Consider the following 21,485-nt stretch of genomic DNA (forward strand, 5'->3'; position numbering starts at 1 on the left):
GTTATTCCCAGACTACCACAGTCCACACTGACACTGCTACATAAAATGTTTCTCGTTATCTCCCCCTGCAGGTCAATGAATTCGTACCTGGTGGTCTACCTGTGCATCCTCATCAGCAAGGCCCTCATCAACACGGCGCTGAAATACGTGTGGCAGGCAGACCCCAACAGAGACGAGCCCTGGTACAACGACAGGACAGAAACAGAGAGACAGAGACACATTGTGAGTCTGTTAATTACAGTACCTCAATCTGGAAAAAAAAAAAGGTTTCTTCACCTTCTCATACACTCCTTCCTCCTCCTCTTCCTCAGGTGATCAGGGCGTTCACAGACTTCTTGGCCTTCATGGTTCTTTTCAACTACATCATTCCTGTCTCCATGTACGTCACCGTGGAGATGCAGAAGTTCCTCGGCTCTTATTTCATCATGTGGGATGATGAGATTTTTGACGAGGAGCTGGGAGAGAGAGCCGTGGTCAACACATCGGACCTGAACGAGGAGCTGGGACAGGTAGCAGAGAACACCACTAATGTTACTGTACCATACAGAGAAGTCTTTTAGAGATGAAAATACTGTGGCTGCTATGAATGGACTCGGAACACTTAGAATACAAGTTTTCAATAAATTAGATCAGAAATAAATAGCGTCGTGTCCACAAACACACATATTCTGAGGTAACACGTACTCTCTTTTCAGGTGGAGTATGTGTTTACTGACAAGACGGGGACTCTGACAGAGAATAACATGGAGTTCATAGAGTGCTGTGTGGACGGACACGTTTATGTGCCTCATGCTATCTGTAACGGACAGGTACGAACCTGATGGATGGATGTTTGTTATCTTTTATATCTTTATTTCTGACCTTAAGCTGGGATTTAATATATAGTTGCGATTGTATTATTTTAGAACTCCACATATTGTCTGTTTATGTTAATATGATCATATTAAAATGTATTTAATTTGTGTTTGTTAGTTGATGCCTGGTGCAGCCGGTATGGACATGATTGACACATCACCGGGTCCTGAGGCCAGGGTGAGCATAGCCTCAGTTTGAGTGTGTGTGTGTGGGTGTTCGTGCGTTAGTGTAACACTTTGTTGGCCACCCACCACAGGTGCACGAGGAGCTGTTTTTCCGGGCGCTGTGTTTGTGCCACACGGTGCAGGTGAAGGAGGAGGAGACGGTCGATGGGATCAAGCATGGCATCCACCAGGGCAAGTCCACTTCCTTCTACATCTCCTCATCTCCAGACGAGGTGGCACTGGTGGAAGGCATGAAGAGGTAGAGCAGTGAAAACACACACACACACGCACGCGCACGCGAATAATGCCTGTGACAATCAGACTGTTGAATACAGCACACACATGCCTTTGTTTTCCACTCACATTCAGTTCATTCACTCTATTTCCAACAATGGTGCTTTGCTCTGCTGCAGGCTCGGTTTCACCTATCTGAGACTCAAGGACAGTCACATGGAGATCTTGAATAGAGAGGATGAGATTGAGAGGTGAGCGTGTCCCTTTAAAACAGTGTTTATCTCTTAAACCCTCTGCAACAATTCTCTCATCAGCTTTGCATTTATAGTAGATATAGTACACATTATTTTTATGGATTTTATTTTCATTAAATGTCTTATTGTGTTACATTTCCATATGAAAATGTCTATAAACACTTGACCTATGTTATATATTTTGTTGAGTTGTGTCCATTATCCTAAATGTTTCCAACAATGATCAAACCCAGATAAATCTGTAATTTTATTCAGATAATGGTGCGTCTCTAAATTACCTCTACTGCTAGAACTTCCAGTTAACACAGCAGAGAGTGAGGAAGGAAGTCATAAAACAGGACTAAATGTAACATGAATAAAACTTTTATATTATCTTGCCTAGTCATGTCAGTCATGCAGTGGTGGTTGTTTAACAATGAAGACAACAACTCCCATGATCCAACACTGCTCATGAAACCACATCTTTTGTTATTGTTTTGATGTGAGAGATGACATACATTTAACACACCTGATTAGATCATTAATTTTGGTCATTTGTGAAGTTTTGTTAGCAACTTAAGAGCTGTAAGTAGAGTAAGGCATTTGTATTACTGTAATATTAGGTCAGTACTGCAGTGAGTGGAAGTAACACCAGCAGCCCTCTGGCTATGAGTATAAATTTAGAGCCGTGATTGTTGTTGGCTGAAAACTGATGATCATCATTAAGGAGGATTTTGAAAGGTTTATATAATTTTCATGATTTTCATCAGAGATGTCCCAAACTGATCCTTAGGATCAGTACTGGGGCCAATCCGGGTATATTTTAATGGATCAGTATCGACTAAAATAAAGCCAAACAAAATCAAATTCTTTGTTTACTGAACTGTACTATGTTTTGTTTATGTGTTTTATTTCATCAGGTTTGAGCTGCTGGAGGTTTTGACATTCGACTCAGTCAGACGAAGGATGAGCGTCATTGTCAGGGCCAGCACTGGTAATATACTTCAGACTGTTAATATGTATGTAAATGGTTGGGTTTATGTGGTTTCTCCCTTCACCACTTAACCCCTCTTTCGCGTGTGCGGTGTGTGTGCGTGTGTGTGTGCGTGTGTGTGTGCGTGCGTGTGTGTGTGCGTGTGTGTGTGCGTGTGTGTGTGTGTGTGTGCGTGTGCGCGTGCGTGCGTGTGCGTGCGTGCGTGTGTGTGTGCGTGTGGGTGAGCAGGTGAGCTGTATTTGTTCTGTAAAGGTGCAGATTCCTCAATCTTCCCCAGGATTATATCAGGCAAAGTGGATCAGGTCAAAGCTCGAGTGGAACACAACGCAGTGGTGAGAACACACACACACACACACACACCTGAAATCTTTCTCATACTAAAGATTCCTAAAATTACAGGAAGTATTTTCTCTCACAACATTATCCCCATGATTCACCCTGTGAGAGTTTTAAAGGTTGTGTGACAGTGGTTTCCACAGTTACAGCACATGGCCACAGCCGTTTCCATGGTTACCACAGGAAGTCGATCAGTGGAGCATGGCCCACTTCCATCAAACATTTGTTCTGTATTTTTCCATAGAGGGTCCAGTGTGACTTCTAACAGACCCAAATTGCCCTGCTAGTTTTCCCCGTCAGCTGTTAGACATTGCAGTTAATTAACATGTATTTCATAATCTCCTCTGCCGTCCTGCAGGCTGTAGAACACACAATCAAAACAACTTTTATGAAAGAACAACCTACGCTAAAGAAAGAATCCACCCTCAAGCACGGATTGATCAGTGGCATTAGACTTTTGATTTGTATGTCAAAGGTTCCTCTGGGAATTGTAGGAAATAACCAACTGAGGTAGAAGAAATGCACATAAATAAATCACCAAATAGTTCCCAAAATGCAGAACTGAATGTCACATGTTGATTGTTTGAGGTTGAGGTTTCTAGTTCGAAAGTTGACCTAAAAAAAGTGAAATGAACCTGCAGTGAAAACCAGGCCAGTAAGACGTAACATCTCGTGCTTGCAGCTGCAAACAGAAAGATCTACCGTGGGTGTTGTACTGGCGAGGTTCAAATGGAAAGAGCAGTGCCTGCCCACACAACACTCATATTCAAGGCTCTGAGTCAAGCAAATATCAGTATTTTGCTGTTTGTTTGCTTCTCTATTGATGCTTCTAACTCTGAATGTTTGAATCTCTCCTCTCCTCCAGGAGGGTCTGAGGACACTTTGTGTTGCCTATCGGCCTCTGACTCCTGAACAGTACCAGGAGGTTTGCCACCTGCTGAACGGGGCCAAATTGGCTCTACAAGACCGAGACAAACGGCTGGCCGAGGCTTACGACATCATCGAGAAAGACCTGATCCTGCTGGGAGCCACTGCTGTGGAGGACAGGTGGAGGATCTCTTTGCTGCTAACTATATAGAACTCCAGTCTTTTGCTCTATTATAATCATTTTGGTTTCATGCTTGCACAGTTTAGATCTGAGAGTCTAAATGTCATTTCAAACAACCCCTAAGCACTAACTCTTGATTCTGTGCGTGCTGCTGTCATGACAAGTGCTGCCCCACTTCTGAGTGAGCCACGCTGAGTGAGGGCAAGAGGCAGTTCAACCCTCCAATCGCACACTCGCTACTAAAGCAATTATAGTGCAGGCTTAAAAGGGATTGTTAACCCAGAGGGCATTACAAGTGAACTCATCCTGTGCAGAAAGAGGCAGAGTGAAAATGATGCAAGCTTTGTAAGACTGCACGGCTCTATTGGTGCTGGGCTATTTTCTCCCCCAATAAATATTTACAGACCACCAAAATGTCTCTCTTTCTTCGTCTGTGCTGTCTACTTTCCATCACTACAGGCTCCAGGAAAAAGCGGCAGACACCATCGAGTCTCTCCACAAGGCAGGTATGAAGGTGTGGGTGCTGACTGGCGATAAGATGGAGACGGCGGCCGCGACGTGCTATGCCAGCAAGCTGTTTCACCGCAACACCCAGATCCTAGAGCTGACCACCAAACGCACAGAGGAGCAGAGTCTTCACGATGTCCTGTTTGACCTGAGCAGGACCGTCCTGAGGCAGCACGGAAACATGACCAGGGACACTTTCTCTGGGTGTGTGTGTGTTTTTTGTGAGAGGCGGTTCTATTTCTGTGGCAATAAGACAACAATAGAAGAAAGTGTATTGTTGTAGCTGAATGGAATCCAGTGAAGCGGTCCCGTTTGGCTTTGTGTTTCATTGAGTACCATCAAGCAGTTGCTGTACAGACTGTTTTTTCTTCTGTTTGTCCAGTTTTTCAGGTGACTGTACTGACTACGGTTTGATCATCGATGGAGCCACCCTCTCCGCGGTGATGAGGCCCACCCAGGAGGACTCAAACTCAGGGAACTACAAAGAGATCTTCCTAGAAATCTGCCGCAACTGCAGCGCCGTGCTCTGTTGTCGAATGGCGCCGCTCCAAAAAGCACAGGTACAAAGACCATGGACAGCACCTGTATTGTCTTCTGACTCACAGTAGAGCAGGGTCTGTAAGAAACCGATCAGAATGAGTAGCCTTGAAGCAGTCATTGACTGTTTTTGTACTTCTAGATTGTGAAGCTGATCAAAACCTCCGAGGAGCACCCGATCACGCTGGCTGTTGGAGACGGAGCTAATGATGTCAGCATGATCCTAGAGGCCCACGTTGGCATCGGTTAGCAAGTTTTGTCCAATACTGCACTGCATGCTACATCTACCTGAAACATGAACTCATGAACACCTTCCACAACTTTATTCTTTAGTCTTTAATTACATCCACATCAGATGTACAGTGACAGAATTTCTGAGCTTTTTATACACAATCCCCTATGTTTAAGAGATAACTGGAGTTTGACTGCAGTCATGTGACAGACCAGACCAATCAAGAACATTAATTTTGACTATAAAAACCACTTGATTGTCTCATTTGTATGTTTAGGATTATTGTTTTACTGCATTGTCCTAAAATTGGGGCATAATAGATAAAAGGGGCCACTAATCTTTTTTCATTTAATACATTTAGGAAAGCTTAGACCAAGTCTACCACTCAACAAAGGTGTACAATTGCCTGTTAAATATTTATATTGTCTCTGGCTATCAGTGTTACAGTATGTATGTAAGCACAGTATGATGTGATTTTAACTGCAGGTATCATGGGTAAGGAGGGTCGTCAGGCGGTGAGGAATAGTGACTACGCCATCCCAAAGTTCAAACACCTCAAGAAGATGCTGCTTGTCCACGGACACTATTACTACATACGCATCTCTGAACTCGTGCAATACTTCTTCTACAAGGTAGTCTGTCTGCTCGTTTAATGAACGCTGTATTCTTTTTTGTAATCTAATTTGTATTATGGGTTTGAAGACTTGGTTACAGTTTTGTTACTGAACATTTATTTATGTTCTAGTATTTTTAAATACAGTCACTGTCACTAAGAACATAAACTCTAAACTGTCACATCTCTTTAGTTATAGTTTTTAATCTGAGCAAGAATTTGCAACAGACAAACAAACTTTGAATCACTTCTACGACCACTGACCCGCTCTTCTTTTCCTCTCCCAGAATGTCTGTTTCATCTTCCCCCAGTTCCTCTACCAGTTCTTCTGTGGCTTCTCACAACAGGTCAGTACATGCACACAAACAAACCCGTGAGTGCATGCATGAAGGAGAAAAAAAAACCAACAATCACAAGGAATAAGACAAAGAAAATAACTCAAATGCTCCCTTCTCCCCAGCCGCTGTATGATACAGCCTACTTGACTCTGTACAACATCAGCTTCACCTCGCTGCCCATCCTGCTCTACAGCCTAATCGAGCAGCACATTAACATGGACATTCTGAAGAAGGACCCGTCTCTCTATAGGTCAGTGCCGATATCTAACAATATGCCAATACAAGATCACAACTGATAGCTGCTGCTTTTGTAAATTATTTGATCAATTTCAGACATTCTCAGTTATGATACCCTCTATTGACTTCTTTAGCAGTAATAGCAGAAGATTTAGTTTTTTCAAAAGCAAAGGGCTACATTAAATCAGTTCTAACAAACTGCAAGCATAAACATTTTCTATTGATTTTATGTCCATGCAAAGGAGACGTTTTCTCAGCACACTGAGGTCAGGCCTCGGACGGCAGAAACCTCACACTTTAACTTGGTTTGATTTGGGTTCAGTTTGGTCAGAGGTGTGTGTGTGTGTGTGTGTGTGTGTGTGTGTGTGTGTGTGTGTGTGTGTGTGTGTGTGTGTGTGTGTGTGTGTGTGTGTGTGTGTGTGTGTCTGTGTGTGTGTGTGTGTGTGTGTGTGTGTGTCTGTGTGTGGTCTTGTTTCTCAGGCCGATGAATTAGTGCTAGTGTAATTGTAGGTACGAATGGTCAAAATGATTTGATTATATTTAAAAGATTATTGCTCACCCACTTACTTTGAAGTTATTTACCTGTTGAAATAACTTCAAAGGGCCAATACAACCCATAAAAGGCAGTTTTCCACTTGCCAAAAAGTGCTTACAACTCCTACCTTATCACTGAAAGGCTTTTTAGAGCCCAAATGAGTTGATTTCAATCAATGGGGATTCTGCTGTATTGTGGGTAATGTATCACACTGCATATATCATCTTTTGTCACAAACAATGAGTCTCAGATTATGTAGTATTTTGGTGTTCATAAGACATCTATATCAGTGTTGTATTCATGTATTATTCCATATGAATGTTATGCTAAATCAAATTAAAATATCTCATTACGATCATTTCTGGTTAAGGTCCTCCCAAGGGCAGCTAATGTAGTATTGATCAGTAAATGTGTAATCAGTCAAAAGGGAGGTGGTCAGCATGAGTCATTACTACTGTTTACTATGATTTTGTATCTGTCTTTACAGAGACATCGCTAAGAACTCTTTACTACGGTGGCCCATCTTCATATATTGGACTGTCCTAGGCGTGTACGACGCCATTGTGATGTTCTTCGGTGCTTACTTCCTGTTTGACAACACCACCTTCACCAGCAACGGACAGGTAACGTCCATGTTTCTATGACAGCCCCCTTTTTATTTTATTTTTTATGGACAACAAATATCCAGTCTGCTTAATGAGGCTATTTCCAGCTTCCAGGCTATTTAAAATGGTAAAGTAGAACATATACAGTAATAACAGAAACCCATGGATGTTGGACATTTAGATCTAGATTAAACTGCCAGCGGCATACTTCGATAGACCGCATTTTGTTTTTGATTTCCTGTTATAATCTGTCAGTTTCTACATTCTCGGCTCATGCCTATCATGATGCTGTTCTCTGTGAAAAGCATCTGAAATTTCCTGCTTTCATTTGTCTTTTTGGGATGTTTGAAGTGCATTAATGATCATTAACCAAGAATATTTTTTCTTTGTGGCTTAAAACCTAGCTACAGTTAATTCACATTGAACCTGGGTAATAAAAAAGGTGGGGAATAAGCTTTAATTGATGGACTCAGTGTAGTTTCGATAGTGGATTTCTTAATATGAAACATCTGAGACAGACTTTTTTTTTCCTTTTTTAGTTTTTTTGTAACTCAAAACTGAAGGTGTTCTTACTTGTTGGTTGGTAAATCAAATTTAGAGAGAGAAAGACGCCAGGAGTTTATTTTCACAACAAATGTGCAACACATGACGTTAAAATGTCCAGCCCCTCAATCGACAGAATAACCTTCATATGCATTTGTAAAAAAAAAAAACGAAACTACATTTTGGTGGAGTGCATAACGTGTGTACTTTAAAAGCTGATAGACGTTCTCCCATTCACATCCAAGCCACGACAGCATGGCGGGGTTTCCACCATCTTCCTCTGTATTTCTCTATTTGTTTCCTTTCATTTTCAAGCAGCGTTACTCTCCTAGAAACCTTTTGGACTGCGTTGGGTTGCTTGATTTCACTTTTTTTTTTATGCATTGAATTTTTATTCTTCTCCAGCCACAATACTGTTGTTTATTTTTTTATGATTTTCTTCTTCTGGCCTTCTCCTCTTCTTCTTCCTCTCCTCTTACCTTTGTGTTGCTTTTTCTTTTTGCTTCTCTTCTCTCCTCCCAGCTAATGACAACCAACACACAGATGGTAAGCCTGTCCCTGTCTCTCTGTCATCTCGCCCTAGTTTCGGTTTCCAACTTCCTGTTTCGTCCCATCACGCAGCCTGATGCCACCAAATCACCCGTCATCCGTTCATCTCATGTCCAGCCCTTAGTGCTTGCTGTAGACACATCAACTGTAGACTTTTGTGTAGTGACCTGCCTTTTGCTTAAACCATGCTCCTATAGTGATCACAATCCTTAACTATTGTGTGTAAGCATTGTGTGTGTTACATCTTCTTCAGTTAAAAGCAGGGTAAAAACGGATATATAGAAACTGAGTCGCACTACTACTTCCATTTACTGACATTTGAGTCATTTAGCCATCTTTCTAATCTAATTCTCCTTCAGTTGATGGTGCTCCTTTTAGAGCAGAAGAACATTGTCACATTTGCGGCCACTCTCTGAACCATTAGGACTATTTATAGGCTTATTTGTGAAGAAATAACTGGAGTCTAAATGGCATGCAAAGAAGTTGTTAGTGATGTTTGAGTTTAACAAAGCAAATCTGAAGCTTTTTCTATGTGTATAGAAAGTAAAATGTGAATGAAGTGCATCTGCGTATGTAGACAGCTGCATAGAAAAACACCAGAACAATAAAAACAGTCTTTCAATAACAGGTTAGTATTGTAAAAGATGTGCTGCGAAGTGATTTAGAATGAATGCTAATTATAGTAGATTATACATTAGAGACACTGGGTGTGACAATTTTTTGGAAACGTCCTGTTAGATGGGCCAAACTCCATTGCCATCCAGTGCCACTATTCATTCATAGATGTACAAACAAAACAAGTGGACAGGAATATAATAAAACTTAAAAAAAAGGTCTTTGTTTTGTCTTTCCACTGTTCCAATATTTAACGACTTTAATTCACTGACGTACATGAATAAACAGCGGCCATTAGAGAAGAAAAACATTAAAATAAATAACCACTTAGATTAAAATGGGTACAAAATAGATTAAAAAATAATAATAATAACTCTGTGCCATATTATAACCTGTTGATCTGACTGATCGCTGCTGGAACAAAACTATTTTTATAGCGCTTTGTTCTACATCTTGGAACTAGAAACCACCGTCCAGGAGGAAGTAGCTGAAATTCACTGTGCAAAGGGTGCGAGTCAACATTTAAGATCGAGCTGGTTATCCGCTGTAACTGTCTGCTGTACAGGGATTCTGGGTTAAGCTGTGACTCACCAATCAGCCGACTAGAACATTTAACAGTTTAACAGTTTAGAGGCCAGACCGGCTGTGTAAACAATTTAATTGTATTAAATCAAACATTTTGAGGCCGTTGACTTTGTCTTGGCATTTGGGATAGCTGATAACGCTGACCAAAAGACCACAGTCTGGGCTTAAAAAACGATGTCTCATATGACGCATCATTTCATATGCCCCGATTACATCAACGTAACAACCACCATATATTTAGGTGATCTTCTGAAAAGCTTAATTTTCTTATCTTTTTATGCTTTTCTTTATGTTCTTATTCACTTAATCTATTCATATATCAGTCTTTCCGTTGGATTTACCACGTTTAAAAATAGAAATGTTTGAAATTTATTATAATGATTCTTGCATGTTAGTAGCAAGTGCAAAGTTGAACCAGGGCGAAAGTCCAAATGGCATTAAAGTTATGACTTTAAATTGGGGTTATTGGGTTTGATTTTGGCAAATAATCAACTATTAATATGACAACTTGGTAATTATACCAAGGTGATTTCTAGCAGTATGATCTGTCTTATGTCAGTAGCATTCTGAAGTAATGTTATTAATGATTAGAGTTAATTAAAGACCACATTTACCATAAACCCTGTAGCCTTCAGTCACAAAGACCAGGGCGCCTTTAAACCATTTTCCGAAATCTTGCCTAATGACGGTCACTGTGAGCTGCAGTAGAGAGACTGCCCTGTTTCATGTTAGCATTCTTTAAAGAGACAATTTACCCCCAAATCAAAAATATATAATTTTCCCCTCACTTGTTGCGCTGTTTATCTATTAGATTGTTTTAGTGTGAGTTGCAGAGTTTGAGATGTCTGCCTTCTCTTCAATATAATGAAACCAGAAAGTACTCGAGATAATCCACAGACAGTTTCTTGTTACTAGTTTCTTTGAGAATATGTCCAAAACTCAACAACTCACACCAAAACAATCTAGATGGATAAATGGCCCTATGGGTAAGTGGAAAAATATGTATTTTTGATTTTGGGGTGAACTATCCCTTTAAGTTTCATATTTGATATATGACTAATTGCTATTTTTTTGTTCATATACCGCACATGTAGTGCATTTAAAATGTTTTCCTGACAGGTTGAAATGCACATCACTTCTTCTGGTCACCTCACCCGATTCCCATCCATCAGCCATCTGCTAATCTATTCTTCACCTGGATGTTGCTGTCTGAGCACCCTGCCATCTGTTGGATTGATTGATTCCTTATTGAATTTGCACTTCAGTTTATCTCTGTGTATCATTAACACCAGGCCTCTATAATGATCTCAAATGAGTGCATTCACTCTTGAAATGTAACAGATTATTGTCAGGTGTATAGAAGGTGTTTAAGCATTTAAACACAGTTTTATGACACAGATATTCAATTACACATTTGCTTAGAATCTGTCACATTTCCATCTGGTTATGTGACATTGTAAAAGCTGCAAAAAAAAATACTTTTTACTGGACATAAATCTTTGTAATTTGTAATGTGTCACTAACGGCATCTGTTGTCACTTTGCCCCTGCAGATGTTTGGAAACTGGACATTTGGGACGCTGGTCTTCACTGTGCTTGTCTTCACTGTTACATTCAAGGTACACACACACACACACACACACATAGCCACCTGAGCGAGGCTGTATTAAGCTATCATTAAAGTGAGCTATGAAATTTGACAGGTTGACAGGTCTCTCCTCTCATCTCTCAACCTTCCCCTGTAGTTGGCTCTAGATACTCATTATTGGACTTGGATCAACCATTTCGTCATCTGGGGCTCGCTGATTTTCTTTGTGGTCTTCTCTCTGCTGTGGGGTGGAATCATCTGGTAAGCTCTGAAAAAAAGATGATTTTTACATTTCTGTTTATAATGTGCTCAGATAATGTTTTGAGTTGCTGTAGGCAAGATTTTAATGTAAAACCTAAAAACTTAATAAAATAAATATTTTCTCTCCTCTCCTCCAGGCCCTTCCTCAACTACCAGAGGATGTACTATGTGTTCATGCAGATGTTGTCCAGTGGTCCGGCCTGGCTCAGCATAATCCTTCTGATAACAGCCAGTCTGCTGCCAGATGTGGTGAAGAAGGTTATCTGTAGGGCGATGTGGCCCACAACTACTGAACGCATACAGGTGAGTGCATACACATACATACCGCTGAGTATGTACTTACCACCAACCAACTGGGAAATAACTAAGACTTGTATCTATGATTGTATTAAAGTGGAGAATTTTTCCTAATAATGAAATTATTTTGTAATAATTGTACTTGCACTGTAACTGTATTCTAAAAAGACCACGGTTGAGAGGATTTTGAGTAACATTTGCTAAACTGAAAGGGATCTAAATCATTATGAGTATCTGTTTACAGCTTTACAGATAAACATATAAAGCTGTACATTAACTGTGATAATTCAGTGTGTCTAACTGATGACTGTGGGTCAGCAGATGTATTCTGGCTTTGGCTACGTCCCCGCTCTGCTGGATGTAAGTCAGTAAGCCTCGTTCTGTCTGTGTGCAGTGCTTCTTTATTTCTAAATCAGAAGAAGTTACAATAGAGATATGGAATGTATTTTTAGCAACTACCACTCAAGATATTTTATTAATATAGGGTTGACAATGCAGCAATCATAGCTGATATTTCTCTCCTCTACACTCCTCTTCACTGTGCTTAGAGCGGGTGTTCTGCTATGAACAGTATGTTTTGTTAGTAACGACATAATAGTAATTGTTAGCAGTTAAACAGATCATAAAAACTAAATGTTCATTTAAGATCGTTCTATTCAGTTCAGTACATGAGATGTCCAAGTGAAAAATTAGATTTTAGCACCTGTTGTTACAGCTACATTTGATCAGGAATCAACTAATATTGGCTGCAGAATGATCTGATGTCTTCACAGTGAAATAACAAAAGGCAGTCGTTAGAAATGCTGTAGGATTCAGTAGTCAACAAAACATAAATCGTGAATAAATGTTTACCATCCCAGGCTCTGGAATCTAGTCACATGTGAGCTATTTTAGGTGCAGGTGCAGTACATGGAGAGCTAGGGACTTTCCACCAAGCCTGTATTATTACACTGTATCTGATGGTTGGATGTAGCTGCTGTCGTTACACCAGTCTCTCATGGTTTCACTGAGATCATCAGTCAGTTCAATTCAATTTCAATTCAATTTTATTTGTATAGCGCCAATTCATAACAGAAGTTATCTCAGGACACTTTTCAAATAGAGCAGGTCTAGACCGAACTCTTTAACATTAATTACAGAGACCCAACAGTACCACCATGAGCAAGCACTTGCCGACAAGGGCAAGGAAAAACTGCCTGTTAAAAGGCAGAAACCTAGGACAGATCCTCCGGCTCTAGGTGGGTGGTCGTCTGTCTCGACCAGTTGAGTCAGTGTGGACAATTATATGTAGCAGCCTGTTAAATGTTGTTTGTTTTCAAACTGTTTACAGTGAGGTCTTCTATATTTCTTCATTTATGTCCTAAACTGCTCCTCTCCCTTAACCTTCCTCAGAACTGTGGTTGTGATGAGCTAATAACCAACTTCCTGAAACCTGTCTGATATTTCGGACCCTCAGAGACACACTTTATCTTCTCCTGTCTGTAAATGTGAACCTTTCTCTTCCGATATCCGTCGCTCAATTGGACCATTTTGAATGATCTGATTGATTGTCAAACCTTTACTCTTCCCTCTCCCTGTTCACTCCTCCCTCTGACCTCCTGGCTCTTCCTTCCTCCTCCTCTTCTCGTCCCTTCTTCTCCTCCCGTCTTCTCCTCTGTGGCAGACTAAGCGTCGGTGCCTTGCCTCCGAGCCCTCCACCATCTTTATGCTGTCTCAGACTTCCAGCAGAATCAGTTTCTAACCCAGCCCTCCTAGAGGTGACCCCCTGCCTTTCCTCCTGTCAACTAGTATAGAATTCCTCTTTCTCTGTTTTTTTCCCTTTTGTGTTTCCCGTTACTCTCTCCCTACCACTGTTTTGCATGAAGTAACTGTTTTTTGTCGAACAGTCTGATTGCATGCCATCTGGATTTACACAGGCTGCCTGCAGTGTAAATGCTGCGTGTGTGATCAGTTTTCTTTTGTTACACTGAGGTTAGACTGTGTGTATTTTTACGTGTATGTGGTAGACCCTTAATGTGTTTGTCTCTGATTGTGTGTGTGTGTGTGTGTGTGTGTGTGTGTGTGTGTGTGTGTGTGTGTGTGTGTGTGTGTGTGTGTGTGTGTGTGTGTGTGTGTGTGTGTGTGTGTGTGTGTGTGGGGGTGTGTGTGTGTTGGCGTGTGTCCACAGCGTGTGAGGGAAAATAAAGAGTTTGAGAGGGCCCTGGCCTACCGGAGTTCTTCTGACTCCTTACTAGATGGAGTAGCTGACACAGAAACCTAGAGGGCTTCATCACGGTAAAACACACACCCTGCCACCGTGTGTGTGTATGTAATGGTTGGACTGGGTAATGGTGGGTGACGTTAACATCCAGCTGCGACGGGCTTTACTTTGCCGTGGTGTGTGGTTTCACAGATTGGACTTTTGAGAGTTGTACCTGACTAACACATGGGTTATATATTGTTTGTGTGTGTGTGTGTTTGAGGGTTTTAGAAGTTGGATGATCCAAACATTGTCCAGGTATTGTATAAAACCCTCTCAGCCTGTTGGGGGATTCTTTACATGGAGCTCTGGCGCCCTCTACTGACACCTTTCAGCATTGCTGCAGAGCCAAAGTTCACTCACAGTGGGACTGTTGAACATCCATGCATGTTTATTGGTCATGTGTCTGTTTGCATGGTTTTGGTTAATTTTATGGTGTTGTATGGTGTTATGTATTTATCTACATATTTTCTTTATGCCGTTTATTTGCTTGGGTTGCATCGCTTCTGTCTGGACAAAGTGGACGGGACATTATCGTCACAGCTGGCCAATTAGATTAAAAGCAATGCAATACTTTATTAATTAGATAATGTAAACAATTGGATTGTCTGGTAAGGCAGAATTGTGTCCAGGTTCAGGTTACAGGTTCATTCAGCCATAACCTCCCTTTAGTTGAAGCTCCGGTGGTTCTCAATCTGTTTAGTGTCAAGGACCCCCAAATTGATACACATCATCTTAGGGGGGAACTCAATCTGATCAAACTCCCTGAGACTGGACCCGTATTTGATGGCTGAAACCCCCTCAAGGACTTGTGGGCATCCACGGGCCCCAGCTTGAGAACCACTGCTCTAATCTCTATTCCAAAACATCTGCATCTGAAAAAACTGCAGCTGCTCCTGTAGTTATAAGCAGCTATTAGCTATTATTATCAGGTTGAGTAAATCAAGGAGCAGACATTATCTTAAACACAAACTTAAACATAAAGTCAATCAGAGGTATTAAGTGATCAGTCTGCCTTCAAAACCAACAAATTACATCGAAATCATCAACCTTTTATCATTTATTGGTACCAATAAATCACACTTCCTGCCTCCAGTGTGTTATTAATGTTACTGTAGCTTCAGTCAGTTAGAATTCTGGCCAGCTGCAATAACAATGTCTCCTCCACCTGTCCTCTGAGATCCCTCTACAGTACAGTAACAGTCTCCTTCTCTGTTTTTACTCTCCCTTTCTCCCTTTCCTCCTCCCTCCTTACACACATACAGAACGCTGATAAACTCTACAAGGGCCAGCTGTCCGAGTTCACCCCCCTGGCGTCTCTCCACGCCCCATCAAAGGCCGGCAGCCACCGGCGAGGCTCGGGCACCCAAAGGAACGCTCCGAACCCTCGAAGGTCTGAACCCTTTAGCAAGAAAATCATGTTCACACGCTGGCAAAGTACACCAGACTACTGCACCTTCACCCCCCTCCTCCGATTTGCCGATGGCTCCCGCCACTCAAAGCAGGGACACGCCTACAGTGGGGCGGGGCCAGAGACCTCGGTCTAATTTATTTCTGTCCGGTTCCTGTTCTTATATTCTAATATTAGATACAACTTGGAGTTGAACTGAACGGAGCAGTAATTCTAATGTTTTGCGGAGCTGACGAGGTCACTGCTAGCAGAGCTGCAAAGTTACACAAAAGTAACTTAAACTCCTTTATTTATGTTACTGAGCTGGGAGTCAAATAATGTTTGATATCTGTAATCCATCTGGAAGGGATTACAACGAAAGTGACCTTCACCACTGTTCCCAAGTCAGCAGCCAAGTATGGCACAAAGCACTATGGGAGGGCTCTGGAAAAGGACTCCACCCACAGGGCCTCGCTCGCCGCTACAACGTGCAAAGGGCTCAGTGTATTGATGTCACAACAAACAGACTCTTTGATTTCTTAAACCATATTGTGTCACACTGAAAGTATGTGCACTGGCCCTTTATGTCTGCCTGCTTTGGTAGCTGGCAGCTGAAGTGTTCGTCACTCCAGTTCATAGGATTTATATGACTTTTTAAAAAATGGCGATAATCAGGATGTGTTGTGTGATGCTGCTGCTGATTATGTTGATGATGATGATGAAGACAGTAACAGTACTTAAGCCAGCTCGAGCTTTCTCTGACCAAGCATGTTCTTTTTCTTCATTCCTACCATCCCTCTTTCTTTCTTTTCTGTCTGTCTGTCTGTTTGTTCCGCCTCTCTTTAGGACTAACTGGTGTTGCCTGTGTGCAAACCTATTATCTCGAAACACTCCCTAGGACTCTGGGGTCAGATCCAACAACATTGTAAGGAGGGGTGTAGTAGAGCAGTGAAGTGTTGGACAAGTGGATCTCAGATGGTCTTTTTTTCTTGTTTAATTAGTCACTGTATATTAAGTCTAAAAGAAAAGAGACCAACTTTAGCTCCACATTCAACACTTAAAGGTTCTATATGTAACTTTCAGAAAACTGTTGTCAACAGTGACACCAGTGGCTGTTAAGTGAACTGCAGTGTCCTATTGCTGGTGCAGGCACTCCGTACAGACTTGTAGGCACGAACTATGGCTATGAGAACATGAAATGCTTTAGACTCTTACATATGGAACCTTTTAAGCTTTCTAGGTAATGTATTGTTTGGTGGGATAGATGTGTGTGTGCTGATAGCTAGCATTGTGTTATTGTGTGTACGTTGTATTCATCTCTGCAGGATCTCCTTTTGTCTTTTTGTCTTTTAAAGCACTTTAACTGTTCATGTTATATTTATCCACAATGCCATATACAGACTGATCAGTTTGTATGGCATGTTTTAGTGATAGAATCCAGTAGAAATAGCTATGTGATGACTGCCTTGCTATTTCTTAATGCCTTAATGTCACCTTGTATATCACATTATCCTCCACAGAGACCATTTACCAAAGAAACAGAAAGACAATATGGCGTCCTTTTAACAGCTGATAGATATACTGTAGTGCAGTGTGTCAATGTACACACTCATAGTTCTGTAAAACAGTTTAAATGAAAGTGGACACTGGAAAGAATATGAAAATAAAAAATGAATGTGTCGTTAATAGGATGGTAGAAAAATGCAGCTCCAATGCGGCTGATGATTTTTCCTCTACTATTCTAGCTAACTTTTGCGTTCACTTTTCCTCAGAGCACCTTCAAGATGAACATACAAAACCTGTCCTTACTGAGATAATCACAACACAACAATAAGATTCTATCATCTGCCCCAAACTACGTGATGCCTTAAATAGACACACTTTTAAAAGAGATTCAATCATTTGACATATAGCCATTTATTGATGAGAGCACAGTTACGTGTCCATTCAAGTCTCACCAGAAATGATGACTCCAGATCGATACCACTCTCATGTCTGCATGGATAAATAGGGAGCTGGAGCCAGAAGCAGGTTAGTGTAGCTTAGCATAAAGATTGGGAATGCAGGGAAACTGCTTGCTCTGGCTCTGTCAGTAGGTAAAAAGAACACTGCTACCAACACTCTAAAGCAGCTCTGTACCTTGCGGTGTGTTTTTCAAAGTTATAAACTGTTTCATCACCTAATGGATCAGTAAAATAAGGAAAGTCTGCCGAAAACAAAATTATTTTTATGGATCAAATGGAAGAACTGTATGTGCCCAAAGGAAATTTGGGTGTCAGACATGCATACCCATTCATGTCACAGATGTTTTCCTCCTAATGGTGTCAACAAAATATATTTGTAAGATATTTTAGTTTGCAGGTCAGCATCTAATAGCTCCGTGTTAATGCTCTTAAAAAGCCTTAAGATGGTGTTAGAAGAGTCTAATGAGATTCTCTACCTTAGAAAAAAAGACCTCTGCAGTGCAGTCTTTGAATTCTGTTTCAACACTTATCCTCTCTGTCCTTCTTTTTTAGCTATCTCTCTCCTCTGTCTTCCTCTCATTCTCCCTCTGGTGAAGTGATGCTGACCTGGAAGTTTTCCTACCTCTGTCTGAGCCGCCTCCACCTGTCTGGTCATCATCATTATCCTCTTGTCTGTTCCCTTCTGCGTCTTCTCGGCCATTCCCCCATCCATACACCCATCCATCAATAAATGATTGTGAGACAGAATAGAAAAGATGTCTTGTACTCCACTTGTAACAGTACTTCTATGAACCAAAGCCTTGTTGCTGCTAGATACTTGTAGCTGCTTTACATTAGGTGCCTTGTGATAGTTTCTCTGTCTCTGCCAAGCTATGTTTGCTTAATTCATGGTAAATTTACGGCTAATGTTAGGCATTTGGATCATATGAAGGCACTGCAGGTGATGGATGTATGGGTGCGCAACTGGGGAGTGACTGAGAGAACGGATAAGTAAGTGAAAAGGTGAATGTTAGTTTTCCGTGGGTTATACTGTCCAAGAAGACTTAATCAGAACAAACACAGCATTGAAATACTACTGATACACAATCGATGAACAAATGAATTACTTCTTGCACCAAAACATTCAACAACTTGTGTTTAATATCTGTTTTTTTATTCTGAATGTTTTATATATTCTGTCCCGGAGGGCATCTGTCTCTCAACTGTTATTTTTACTGTTTTCTATATCATGTGTAAAATTCCCCTTTTACCACAATAAGAGTGAAGGTCTCACTCAGTGGTCAGAGCACACTGGAAAGAAATCAGTCGGATGTGATGTTTAATGAGATAGAAAACTTGAAGAGCTCCAGCTGTGTTTGATCGATCAACTGCAGTCGATCAATGTTACAAAGTAAGATTTTGTCTTTAATGTTCTGCGTATGTTTCAATTTATTTAAATGTGTCTGATTCGCTTCTCAATATTCTGGTTTTCTAATGCAATATTTATATAGAATATTAAAGCGGTAAAGCAAAGGGGTTCTTATACTGTTGGACTCTGTGGTGCATTCTCTGATTTGCACATTAAAGGGTCACTTCACCCAAATTACAAAAGAAAAAAAAACCCCAGAGAAATAGTCCCTATGGAAACAACATAATATCTATAATATATAATAACACTCACAACCTGGGAAAATAAAACCAAAACTGTTTGCATTGCTTCTAAGTGAGTGAGAAAATACTGCATGTTTTTTTTTTCCTGTAATTTGAGTGAACTGACCCTTTAATGTTCTTAATACTCTGAATGTAATCAACCTCCTACTTAATGTCTGAATCCAAATGAGTTTTTGACAGATACAGGTTCTTGAAGGGAGATTTTTTTCAACCAAAACTGTGCCAGTATACAGCATCTTGTAATTTGACCATGTTTTCCCATCTGAATCTATAAGTAATGAGACAAAAGTCTGAGTAATTGTTCAGTAAAATACCCCCAGATAAAAAAAACTACAACCTAATGTTCAGTATCTGAGTGCAGACAGACACGTTGGTCCTGTCAGAGGTGGCTGATGGTTCGTAACTCTTTAATGAGCCGGTATCCATTAATTATGTATATGTGTGTGTGTGTGTGTGTGTGTGTGTGTGTGTGTGTATGACCACAATTTGCTCAGAATGAATTAACGCAGCGATTACCTTGCTCTGATGAGTATAATCAAACAAAAATTGAAATATTGCCTTTGCGTGTAAATGACCCATTGTGACAAATGTGGCCTCAGAGCTCCAGCCATGTGGTTGTGCATAAGTATTAGAATTAAATGTGATGTATAATCCCTCCATCACAATCGAGAATCACTTACTGGAAATGGGCTCCTTCTACCCACGAAGTAATCCACACATCCTTTGTTGTGGGATACAATAGAATCACCTCTTTCTGAATGACTTCTGTCTTTTGGAGAATTATCAGAATATCCTAATTATTGCCATAGTCCATTTCTCTATGAGAGATCATCTGTCCAAGAGATAGTCAGGTACCTCAGAAAACTGTGGAATCCACATGAATCAATTAAAATAACCCCAGTTACTGTAGTGCTTCTTGTATGTATGTTAGAGATCTTCTCTTCTTTTTTTTTTTTACTTCCTGGAGACAGTATTTGATGTGTGTCTTATTTATGTAGAAGAGTATTTGAACAACCGAACTGAGTTGTGACAAATCGTGTGTGTGTGTGTGTGTGTGTGTGTGTGTGTGTGTGTGTGTGTGTGTGTGTGTGTGTGTGTGTGTGTGTGTGTGTGTGTGTGTGTGTGTGTGTGTGTGTGTGTGTGTGTGTGTGTGTGTGTGTGTGTGTGTGTGTGTGTGTGTGTGTGTGTCTTTAAAGATTCAAAGAAAAGAGATTTCTGTGGTGTTAGCTCAGTTACACCCCTGCACTGATCCGTCTTGTCTGATGATTGACACTTTGCTGTAGAAACTTTCAAAGCCATTAACGGTGGATTTAAGGTCTTACGGTACCAATCACTCTTGTCCTCACTGTCCTGATCTTTCAAGACCACCTAAACTGACAGCCTTCGAACAGAATGTTATCTTTCTCTTTTACAATGTATTACTGTATAGCGTCTATATTTCTCATAACCACCCAGTATCTATAAATTGCTGTACGCTCAGATGCAGTATATACATAAATCTATATATACAATATATAAATGTAGTTATGTTAATTGATGTACAGTTTTGGGGTCTTTTTATATACAGTTTTTAACAGAGTCATATCAAGATTTACTTGTGGATTTTTGCCAACATTTCTGTAGCTATCAACGGCAAACAACTGTACATGTGCTTGGAAATAAAAGCCAGAAGTGGAAATCTAAAAACCTAAGACAATGTGATTTTTGTTTTTCATTAATGTGAAGTTAAATCTCATCTGTGATTATGTGTAGCTGCACTTCACGCAGCAGCCACAAGGATGCAGTAGAGTATTTCAGATGTGTCAGACCTTTCTGCGGCCTTTAAAGATCTGAGTTGATAAATCAAATGCACCTGAAGAGTTTCTAAATACCTAAAGCTGATGAAATACAAATAAACGGATAGTTCGCGAGTAGAGTTTCGAGCATGTGCGTCTGACCAACCTGTGCTCACATAATCTGCGCCGTCTCTAACGACACTATATAAATAAGTAAATGGTGAGAATTAGAATTTTTAGATTTAATGTGTTCCCCAAAGTTGCTTCAGGGCTGCCGTCTGCACCATCTGAGGACGTCAACAAGATTAGGATGGAGGTTTTGGATCGATTGGATTCTCTTCATCCTTTTCACTTCTCATCTGCGCTGATCTCCACGTCCTCTCCTCCACAGCTGGCAGCCGATGAGACCTGCTAGTGTGTCTGACAGGGATGGAGAAATATCTAGGGCAAGACTGTCAGAGGTGAAATCTGGGGAAGAGGGAAAAAATATGAAAAGTAGATGGTGAAAAGTGGCTGTGCGTTTCCATTGTGGCTGCACAGACCTCTTTTACTTTCCCCAGGG

At 40.8% G+C, this 21,485-nt stretch overlaps 1 protein-coding gene across 6 annotated transcripts in view; it reads left to right on the forward strand.

The window, feature by feature from the left end:
* Nucleotides 1–20,834, forward strand: part of atp11a (ATPase phospholipid transporting 11A) — a 52,118-nt gene extending 31,284 nt beyond the window's left edge. The window contains exons 11-32 of one of the 6 annotated variants that reach the window (XM_051427685.1): nt 72–222; nt 312–509; nt 696–809; nt 973–1,032; nt 1,112–1,278; nt 1,433–1,504; nt 2,407–2,480; nt 2,709–2,812; nt 3,682–3,863; nt 4,324–4,575; nt 4,754–4,931; nt 5,051–5,153; nt 5,627–5,772; nt 6,041–6,100; nt 6,214–6,341; nt 7,351–7,486; nt 8,534–8,557; nt 11,313–11,378; nt 11,505–11,608; nt 11,746–11,911; nt 15,410–15,537; nt 16,381–20,834. In XM_051427685.1, the coding sequence (XP_051283645.1) occupies nt 72–222; nt 312–509; nt 696–809; nt 973–1,032; nt 1,112–1,278; nt 1,433–1,504; nt 2,407–2,480; nt 2,709–2,812; nt 3,682–3,863; nt 4,324–4,575; nt 4,754–4,931; nt 5,051–5,153; nt 5,627–5,772; nt 6,041–6,100; nt 6,214–6,341; nt 7,351–7,486; nt 8,534–8,557; nt 11,313–11,378; nt 11,505–11,608; nt 11,746–11,911; nt 15,410–15,537; nt 16,381–16,432 (2,665 nt within the window). In that variant the 3' untranslated portion in view covers nt 16,433–20,834. Of the gene's footprint in view, nt 1–71; nt 223–311; nt 510–695; nt 810–972; nt 1,033–1,111; nt 1,279–1,432; nt 1,505–2,406; nt 2,481–2,708; nt 2,813–3,681; nt 3,864–4,323; nt 4,576–4,753; nt 4,932–5,050; nt 5,154–5,626; nt 5,773–6,040; nt 6,101–6,213; nt 6,342–7,350; nt 7,487–8,533; nt 8,558–11,312; nt 11,379–11,504; nt 11,609–11,745; nt 11,912–13,568; nt 13,663–14,072; nt 14,180–15,409 lie in introns of all 6 variants that reach the window. The other 5 variants (XM_051427687.1, XM_051427686.1, XM_051427683.1 and 2 more) reach the window with 5 other exon arrangements.
* The last annotated feature ends 651 nt before the right edge of the window (nt 20,835–21,485 follow it).

The sequence above is a fragment of the Dicentrarchus labrax genome, unplaced genomic scaffold (assembly GCF_905237075.1).
Source record: "Dicentrarchus labrax unplaced genomic scaffold, dlabrax2021, whole genome shotgun sequence".
NCBI classification, from domain to species: Eukaryota; Metazoa; Chordata; class Actinopteri; family Moronidae; genus Dicentrarchus; species Dicentrarchus labrax.